At 56.8% G+C, this 10229-nt stretch overlaps 1 protein-coding gene across 1 annotated transcript; it reads left to right on the forward strand.

Moving 5' to 3' along the window:
• Positions 1–670: 670 nt before the first annotated feature.
• On the forward strand, positions 671–9940 carry SNRPA1 (small nuclear ribonucleoprotein polypeptide A'). The gene is made up of 9 exons (XM_079763985.1): positions 671–843; positions 2575–2722; positions 3376–3454; positions 4367–4413; positions 4973–5075; positions 6060–6139; positions 6541–6616; positions 8006–8099; positions 9576–9940. The coding sequence occupies exons 1-9, from the start codon at positions 762–764 to the stop codon at positions 9632–9634; spliced, it is 768 nt and encodes a 255-aa protein (XP_079620111.1). The 5' UTR covers positions 671–761; the 3' UTR covers positions 9635–9940.
• Positions 9941–10229: the final 289 nt, after the last annotated feature.

The raw sequence follows: 10229 nt of genomic DNA on the forward strand, positions 1-10229 counted from the left end.
GACACCCCCCTCCCCGGCTTACACCCCCTTCCTAGTGAGAGGCGCACTCTGTATTGAGTCATCATCTCTCGCCAGTCCTCGTCCTCGAACCTTTTACAGACTCGAGTGCTTAACACTCTGCTGAACCAGCGGGTACAAGTGTCCGGAATCAGGGACCCCCTAGGCTCCAGAGACGCCACCCCGAAAGTAACCAGAATCGGGGACATAACCAATGCCCCCAGGACCTCCGAACCGCTAGAGATCGGGAGCCTGGCTTTTTCATTGTTTTGTCCTGATGCCGATCTGCGTGCGCATACATCCGCCCGCTCAATTTATGGTGCCAGTCGGCGGGCGCTAAGCTCTCAGGAACGTGTACCTGGGGACGAGCGCAGTGCAAGCTGGCAAGCCCAGGTAGCCGACTCTGCGGTGCATTCCCGGAAGTGTGTCAGCGGCAGCGTGGCTCTTGGGGGAGGAATGTTGGGCCCTGGGCATGCTGGGAGGTACGTCTTGCGTCAATCGCTTTGCATGCTGGGAAGTGCGTCTTCCTTTTGTTGTCAAGTTCGCTGGGAAGTGTGTCAGCCGAGACTCACGGCTTGCCTTGAGAGGCGTCTAGAGTTGAGCGCGGGGCTAGTCGGGAAGTGAGGCAGAAGCGGTTTCCGCACGCCTGAAAGTATTTCGTTTGCCGGCGCGGGGCCCGCTGGGAAGTGTGTCTGAGATTTGCCGCGCGGTCTGTCTGGCGGGAGGCCCCGGGCTCCGCGGGCCGGGAGAAGGGAGGCGGCAGGATGGTGAAGCTGACGGCGGAGCTGATCGAGCAGGCGGCGCAGTACACCAACGCCGTGCGGGACCGCGAGCTGGACCTGCGGGGTGAGTGCGGGGAGGGCGGCCCGCCCCGGGGGCCCCGCAGTGGGCGGGCTGCGCCTGGCCGTCCCGGCCCGAGTCTGGCCGGCGGGGCGGAGGGACCGTCTCGCAGGCTCCTTGCCCGGCCGGCTCGGGGACGGGACTGGGACCGCTTCCCGACCCGGACCCGTGGGCCCGTGTTCGGTTCGGCCTCGCGGGACCGTTTCTCGGTCTGATCCGCTCGAGCGCCGAGCCTGGACTCGGGGGGCGGTCCCCCCAGCGCCGAGCGAGCGGCTGGTTCTCAGGAAACGCGTTCAGGTGACGGCGTCAGAGTGCGGACGGGGCGCGTGCTGGTGCTTTTCTTTTTTTAGAGAGAGGGGGAGACGGAGAATGGGAGGAAGGAGCGGGGGTGGGGGTGGGGAGAGAAACTTTAATGAAAGAGAGACATCCGTTAGTTGTGACCACAGCACAGGATCGAACCCCTGACCCTTCCTTGCGTGGGTCGGCGCTCTAACCATTGAGCACACTAGCCAAGGCCGGAGTATTTTTATTTTAATGAAATTAAGTTGTTCTTTTTTTCCCTTTTTTTTTTTTTAATCCTCACCCAAGGATATTTTTCCATTGATTCTTAGGGAGAGTGGGAGAGAGAGGGAGAGACAGGCGGAGAGAAACCTGGATGTGCCAGACGGACGCATCGACTGGTTGCCTCCCACAGGGGGACTGAGCCCGCAACTGAGGTCCGTGCCTTTGACCGGAATTGTACCCAGAACCGTCCAGTCTGCAGGCCGAGGCTCTAGCTGCTGAGCCAAACCGGATGGGGCTGAATTTAAAAATCTTATAGAAAGATTCTGTTCACGGCTAAGGTCCATTCTCCTGGTCCCGGTACAGGGAGATTGCCACCGTGTCTCGAGTCTGTAGCGTGGACTTGGACTGCACTTGAACCAGGCTGGGCTCCTGTCTTACCTTCCAGCGTCCACGCCATCATCGCCCCCGAGTTAGGTCAGGGAGAACCTGGAGGAATTGTTCGCGGAGAGACTCACCATTGTGGGTTAACCTTTGGCCTCCTGTGTACCCAGTGACCTTGTGTCTGAACCCTTGACCTTCACTTCTGTATCGCAGCCGGGGCAGTTGGCCCAGAGGAGACCCAGGACATTATGGTCGCGTCCTGACGAGTCCCAGGAAGGCAAAGGGAGCTCCTGTCCCGGCCCCCACAGGCTGGGAACAAACCCCCTGTAGGTTCCCATCCTGCCGCGTCTCTAGGTCCGGGCCCTGCTGAGAGCGGTCAGGGCACCTTGCAAACAGCCTGACAAATGCCCTCGTCCCCAATGCCCCTGGTCTCGTTGCTGTCACCATGTTCATCACCGTGTTCATGGCCACTGCTGACCCATAAGCGTCATGGCAGCTGGGGCTTGTGCAGTGTTTGGCTTGGGTGCTGGGTAAACACTTTTTTCTTTAATTGATTTTTAGAGAGAGAGAGAGAAATCAAAGATGAGAGAGAATCATGGATCAGCTGCCTCCTGTCCGCCCCACACTGTGGATGGAGCCCATAACCCGGGCATGTGCTATGACCGGGAATCGAGCCGTGACCTCCTGATTGACAGGTCGATGCTCAACCACTGAGCCGCACCGGCCGGGCCTAGGTAAACACTTCCTGAGTGATTGCCAGCCTGGAGTCAAATGACCGGGAAGTTCTGCTGATGGGCCTCAGTGCCTCTCAGTCCTGTCAGTCCTCCTGTGGGCTTTTCCTCTGTGTCACAGGATATAAAATCCCCGTCATCGAGAATCTGGGTGCCACCTTAGACCAGTTCGATGCCATTGATTTTTCTGACAATGAAATCCGGAAACTGGACGGCTTCCCTCTGCTGAGGAGACTGAAGACCCTCCTGGTGAACAACAACAGGATATGGTGAGTGTCTGCCGGGCAGCGATCTGTTTCCCGGTGTAAACGCTGTACCCGCTGCCGGTTCCACCTGCATGTTTCCTCTCAGGATGAGAAATGAGGGAACTTCTCACGCAGGTGAGAGCTGAGCTTGGCACTGGGCGGCCCAGCGGTTTCCACCCTTTTTCCTCTCATCTCATGGCGCACACCGCCTCGCTCAAGTTCTGCAGCACACAGAATCTGACCCAAAAATAGACTCTTATTGACTTCAGGGAGGAGGGAGAGAGAGAAACATCAATGATGAGAGTGAATCACTGATTGGCTGCCTCCTGCCCGCCCCACACTAGGAGCCCTGACCGGGAATGGAACCTTGAGCTCCTGGTTCCTAGGTCGATGCTCAACCACTGAGCCTCACATGCCGGGCTGGGGTTCCTCTGTTTCTTCGTGTCCTTAGACAGCGTGGGAGCAGGAAGAGCCCCTGACAGCCGTCGGGAAGCGTGGGTCCCAGCACCATGCGCTCTTGCTCGCCCAGGGTCTGTCTTTGTGCCTCTGTCGCTCTGGTTTCCGGACAGCAACCTCCCAGGTTCTGGCCACTTGGAGTCTGAACTCCTCCGAGCAGGACGGGGTCACATTGTCCGCGGCTTCCCCGTCGCTGACTCCGGGTGTCTGTTGTGTTGCAGCCGCATCGGCGAGGCGCTGGACCAGGCCCTGCCCTGCCTCACGGAGCTCGTCCTCACCAACAACAGCCTCGTGGAGCTGGTGAGCCCCGGGGGCGGGTGCCCAGGAGGCGGGAGGCTCCACCCTCCTGCAGAAGCTGGGGAGGTCCGGGCAGTGCCTCCGCCTCCCTCTCCTCCCCCTCCCTCTTCCCCCCTCCTTCTCCCCCTTCCTCTTCCTCCATCCCTCTCCTCCCCTTCCCTCTCCTTCCCCTCCCACCCCTCCGTCTCTGGCTCCTCAGCCTTTGTCTGACTCTGGGAAGCAGCCCGTGATGGGTCCCATCCGCCTGGCATCTGTCTCCCAAGGAGATGGATGGCCCGTCTCTGCGTTTGGTGTGGTTCCTGGTGGATCTGAGTTTGTCTCATTTTCCCTGGAACTGACGTGTCTCGCTCGCCTGTGTGTTTTCCCTCCTCACTGCTCCCTCTCGCTCCTGTGTGCTCCGGCTCCCTTTTTGTTCGTTCCGTTTTCCTGGAACAGCTTAGAAGTTCATTGTTAAGCAGGTGGGCTCTGTCCTTAGCATTCTGGGCAGGAAACACAGGCACTGTCCACGTTGTCACTGCTGCTGTTGGCACTGGTACAGACGCCCCAGCTCCCGCCTCTCCCACCTCCACCGGCCGCCCCTCCCCTGGCCGCCACCACAGTGGTCTGTCCACATTTGTCCATGTTTAAAGGTGACCAGTGTCACCTCTGCCCGCCTAGACACTACAGGGCCTGAGCCATTGCAGCCCCACACACCAACTCGCTGTGTGTTTACTGCGCTTTTGAAAGGCAGTGCCACTGGGGGTAGAGAAGCTGTTATGGCCAAGATGGGAAGGTGCAGAAGCTCAAGGGTATTGGTCCGCTTGTTCGCTAGAAGCTGATCAGGTGCCGGAGCGGGAGGACAGGACCAGGGGGTCCTTGCTCCGAGGCAGCCGGGGTGCGAAGCGTCTCAGCGGGGGGTCTGCTCTCCTCTCACAGGGTGACCTGGACCCGCTGGCGTCGCTCAAGTCGCTGACCTACCTGAGGTAGGAGATGACCCGGTGACAGTGAGTCCCTTACAACAACTCCCTGCCCGGCCTCGACCTAAACAGCCAGTGAGGACAAAGGAATGCTGAATGGAAACTGGAATTGAAAATAGTTTAAAGTTTTAAAAATATTTATATTGAGTTTAAAACTCATAAATCTTCTAATTTTGTTTTAACCTCTATAAAAAAGGAAGAAAAGAGCACCCTTTAAAAACAATAGGCAGCCCTGGCTGGTGTCGGGCAGTGGTTAGCACCAAAAGGCCATGATTCGATATCCGGTCAGGGCACAGGCCCGAGTTGCGGGGTTGATCCCCAGTGTGGGCTTGCAGGAGGCAGCTGATAGATGTTTCAAAATCAATAAAAACCCCACAAACAAAATATTGCAAATATCCCCTTCGGGCCCAGTGCCCTGTTATCCTTTCCCTGATGCCCCCTGAGTTGCTGTGACTTTGCATGTGAAGCGCAGTGGCCTGTCCCCTGATCTGTGCGCTCGGGGGTGTGGGAACGCCCTGGAAGGCCCCGCGTGGACGGGCCTGCGTGACGCCGCCCCTCCTTGCAGTATTCTCAGGAACCCCGTGACCAACAAGAAGCACTACCGCCTGTACGTCATTTACAAGGTCCCCCAAGTGCGCGTGCTGGACTTCCAGAAGGTGAAGCTCAAAGTAAGTGACTGTGATCGGGGGTCAGCATCCCCTTGTGGGTTTCATATTTGACATTGTTATTGTTTGTTGTGTTTTTTTTTTAAGTGTCTAATGGGTTTTGCTGTTGGTTTGTAATGCTAACGTGGGAAAGAAATCGTTAAATCGGATTTTTCCCGCGGCCCGATCCTGGCGGGCCTTTGGTGAAGCGGGTCGCACGGCCCCAGGAGACGGCCCTCCGCGGGGAGCTGGCCGTGTCCAGTGCGGCAGCCTTGTCACGGGGGTGGGCTCCCTTTACCGGGGAGGTTTGGTTCTTGCCTTAAACCAGGGCTGGGAACCTTTCTCTGCCAAGGGCCCTCTGGGTATTGACGTCATTCACGAGCCAAGCAAAGTACGGACTTAAACAGCCCCTCTGTGTGGCCCAACGTGTAGTCACTCCCACAATGCCTCGGCAGGGCCAGGCCAAAGGATTTCTTGGGCCGGATGTTCCCACCCCTGTTTTAAACCTTAGTTGTTTTTATGGTGTGTTTTTTAATATGTTTCTATTGATTTCAGAGAAGAGTGGGTGGGGGGACGGAGAGAGAGAGAGAGAGAGAGAGAGAGAGAGAGAGAGAGAGAGAAACATCCATGAGGGAGACCCATCAATCGGCTGCCTCCTGCACGCCCCCAACTGGGGATGGAGCCCACAACCTGGGCATGTGCCCTGACCAGGCATCGAGCCGTGACCTCCTGGTTCCTAGGTTGATGCTCAACCCCTGAGCCACCCGGGTCGGGCTGAGCCTTAGTTCCCTGGGAGCCCCGCCTCGAGACAAGGAGAGGGCTCTTTCTTCAGAAGCTTCACCCGAGAAGGCAGGAGCCCAGTGTCTCCTTTGAACTTGACCTTGGCTCTTTGCTCTGTTGATCAGCCCAGTGTATGTCAGAAGTGTTTTCTCCCGTGTGTTCTGAGGAATGCATGTACACGCGTGTGCTCTTCCGTTTCCATTAACTCTGTGTGTGGTGTCGCTGTAGGAGCGTCAGGAAGCAGAGAAAATGTTCAAGGGCAAGCGGGGTGCGCAGCTTGCAAAGGACATTGCCAGGAGAAGCAAAACGTAAGCTGCGGATGGCCGCCTTCTCTCCACTTCCCCTTCAGAAACACTCGGCCGCCATGTGGCCTCCTGCAAACGCAAACCAAACGCCTCGGCCTGGCCCAGCGCTGAATTGGCGCCACGCGAGCCCGGGACCATCAGCGGTCCGGGCGTCACTTGACCTTCCTGTCCCGTCGGTGGGCAGAGCCAACATTTCGAATCCGGTCTCGCTGTCACATGTCACGTGTCCCGCGCTCTGCGCTCTCTGCCATGATCCGAGTGGTGTTTCTGAAGGAGACAGTTCCTCGTATCAGTTTGTTAACAAAGATAAGATACTACACTGGTTGTGTTACTTTCAAAGGCTTTGAAAGTAAGAGAAGCACTTCCCACTGGGCTGCCCTTGACCGTTGTGTTCTTCCTCCCAGGTTCAACCCAGGTGCCGGTTTGCCCACTGACAAGAAGAAGGGCGGGCCGCTGCCCGGGGACGTGGAGGCCATCAAGGTGATGCTGGGCCTCGGGCTGGGGGGCTGGCGGGCTGCGGGTCTCACAGAGTCAGGGATGGATCCGGTTCTGAGCGCTGCAGATCCCCCACAGTTGTTAGGACCCAGCTAGATTTTTGTCGTTTTTTTGGTTCTTTTTTAAAATATGTTTTCAGCTGAAACCGGTTTGGCTCAGTGGATAGAGCGTCGGCCTGCGGACTGAAGGGTCCCAGGTTCGATTCCGGTCAAGGGCATGTACCTTGGTTGTGGGCACATCCCCAGTGGGGAGTGTGCAGGAGGCAGCTGATCGATGTTTCTAACTCTCTATCCCTCTCCCTTCCTCTCTTTGAAATCAATGAAAACATATTTTCTTTTTAAAAATATATATATTTTATTGACTTTTTACAGAGAGGAAGGGAGAGGGAGAGAGAAACATCAGTGAGGGGAGAAGATCATGGATTGGCTGCTTCCTGCACCCCCCCCCCCCCACTGGGGATGGAGCCTGCAACCCAGGCATGTGCCCTGACCTGGAATCGAACCCTGACCTCCCTGGTCGATGCTCAACCACTGAGCCACACCAGCCGGGCACAGCTATGTGTTTTTTAATGGAGAAACTAGCTTGGAGTTATTATTTGAGCAGACTGGGGCTTGGATTAAGTGCAGGAGCCAGTTGAAGTGGGGGCAGCTCTGGCCTTTTATATTTTCCCAGGACGTGTGAGTTTCAAGAGCTGGTACCTCTTTTTCTTTTTTTTTTTAAATATATTTTATTGATTTTTTACAGAGGAACGAGAGGGATAGAGAGTTAGAAACATGGATGTGAGAGAAACATCGATCAGCTGCCTCCTGCACACCCCTCCTGGGGATGTGCCCACAACCAAGGTACATGCCCTTGACCGGAATCGAACCTGGAACCCTTCAGTCCGCAGGCCGACGCTCTATCCACTGAGCCAAACCAGTCAGGGCAACAGCTGGTACCTTTGCATACGGAGTCAGTGTCTGCCTTACATTTTCTTTGTTCTTCTTTTTTTTTTTTCTCCCTTAGTTTTTACTGTCAAATATTTACTCTGAAAGATCCTGCTTGGATCAGTGAGAAACGCTGACTTTATAATATTGCCTCCTTTATAACATTATCCAGTACCATGATGCCAATCGGAATTCCGTTTGTAACATTTCAGGGCACGCCATGATTCTTTTCCCTCCTGTAGGCGGGTCTGCGTTTCTTTACCAGTTTTGGGAATTCATGGTTTGGATTTGGGGCCGATTTCTGTGTGCCGGTAAAACCCTTTCCCCGGCGTGGTTTGCATTGGAACCGCTTACTGTTGCCGTTCAGAAAGGTTGCGGGGAATTGTGTGGGTGTTGTCTGGGTGATCGGTGGGCTGGTGACGTTAACAGTCTGTCCCTGTGTCCCCAGAACGCCATAGCGAACGCGTCGACACTGGCGGAGGTGGAGCGGCTGAAGGGCCTGCTGCAGTCGGGCCAGATCCCCGGCAGGGAGCGCCGAGCAGGTCAGAACGCACGTCTGTCTGTCCACGTCCTAGGCCACGTCAGTCACAGTGACCCCACACAGCTCAGTGCCGAGACCCCAGAGCAGTGCCTGTGGCCGCCTGGCCTGACCTTCACGATCCCTTTAGATGCTCTTGGAGGAGAAGGGACCTGATGTAGAATGTTGTGTCCCAGGGCCCTGGGGTTTTTCTCTCTCTGTGTGTTTTTTTAATACATATGTTTATTGATTTCACAGAGGAAGGGAGAGGGAGAGAGAAACATTCACGATGAGAGAGAACCATAGATTGGCTGCCTCCTGCACACCCCACAATGGGGTCAAGCCCGCAACCCGGGCATGTGTCCTGCTCGGGAATCAACCCCTGACCTCCTGGTTCCTATGTTGATGCTCAACCCCTGAGCCCCGCCGTCCGGGCCCCTGGGAATTTTCTATGGAAACATTGATACAAACAGTATTTATAGCCATGGATTGAAACCTCACACGAGAGGACACGGTGGACTTGACCGCTGTGTGTACAGGATGGCTTAGTAGTTGGAACACGGGTGCGAGGCCCAGGTCTTAGTCTCCCAGCTCTGCCCTCAGTGAATTTCTGAGTCCCCACTTAACCTTGAATCCTTCTCCTCCTTAAACATGAGGTGGTAACGGTGCCAACCTCAAAGGGTGTTGGTGTGGTTTTGTTTTGTTTTGTTGTTAATCTCACCCGAGGATGTTTTTCCATTGATTTTTAGGGGGAGTGGAAGGGGGAAGAGCGGGAGAGAAACATTGATGTGAGAGAGACCCGTCAGTTTGTTGCCTTCCACAGGAGCCCTGAGCAGGGCCCGGGCTGGGGATGGAGCCTGCAACTAAGGTCATGCCCTTGACCGGAATTGAACCCAGGAGCCTCCACTCCGCAGGCCGATGCTCTAGCCACTGAGCAACACTGGCCAGGGCTCCAAGGCCTGTGGGAGGACTGAGCAAGGTGCTTCCAGGCAGCACTGGGCTCCGGGTCTCCGTCAGCGAGTTCAGGATAAGCACCGGGTCCTCTGGTGCCTGAGTGGCAGCTCTGTGGGGCGGGCTGGGCACCGGGTGCCACGTGGAAACTCACAGGGTGCGCGCTGCCAGGTTGGCTAGACTGTGGCCGGGCCCCTCGCTAGGCCGGCAGCTGGAAGGGCTGTTGGAGCTGGAGCTGAAGGGAGTGAGCCGTCAGACGGTGGTTCTCACGGGGTGTCCTGGGCCCTGTGGGTTGGAGGTCTGAACCCTGGCGTTATTTGCTCACTTCTCGCTTCAGGATGTCCGTCGTGAAACACGCCTTTGCCATCTTCTTCTTTGATCGTCCCTTTCAGTCCCTGCCAGTGACAGCTGGTCTCTGGCCGGAAGCTCCTCAGAGGGGCTGCTGGGCGGGGTGCCCTGTCCTGGCCCGGCACGCCGGGCCCCAGCCGGGCGCTCATCCCGAGCAGCTCCGTCCCTGAAAGCCTGTGGCCCTGGCTTTGTGTCTCCTCAGGCCCCAGCAACGACGGGGAGGAGGAGATGGAGGAAGACACCGTCGCCAACGGCTCCTGAGTGTCCGCGGGGCCGGTGTCCTCGGGGCGTGGGGCCCAGCCGCCAGAGACATGGTCCTGCCTTGAACGTGGAATGATAGCGTGAAGCTTCGCTGGAGGGCTCCGATGGCTGCAGTGGTTTCTACTTCACATTCTGAGATCTCACCGCCTGATTCTCACAGAGTGGAACAGACACCCACTGCCTGCTGCCGGGCTGTGCGCAGTGGGTGTGTACGCCTTTAAGCTGGACCCGCAGGAGTCCTCGTTTCTGACCAGGCCTCCGTCTGTAAAACGTTTGGATGTTTAAACGTTAATAAAACTGGTGTTCACGGCAGCCGCTGTTTGCTCTCAGCTCTTCCTTTCTCCTCCACAAGCTGGTTGACAAGGCACAGAGGGACTGACTCGGGTCTCGGGTCTGTGCACACCGTTGACACAATGCCTCTTGCCATTGACCAGAGCAAGCCACCAGGGCCGCCCCAGATCAGAGGCTGGGAGATGCACTCGCCCCACCTTGAGGCCACAGCGAGGGTAGGCCTGTAAAGAAGGACAAACTGGGGCCCTGGCTGGTGTTGCTCAGTGGGTAGAGAGTCAGCCCTTGGACTGAAGGGGCCTGGGTT

Source organism: Cnephaeus nilssonii (genome assembly GCF_951640355.1).
Source record: "Cnephaeus nilssonii genome assembly, chromosome: 24".
In the NCBI taxonomy this organism is placed as follows: Eukaryota; Metazoa; Chordata; class Mammalia; order Chiroptera; family Vespertilionidae; genus Cnephaeus; species Cnephaeus nilssonii.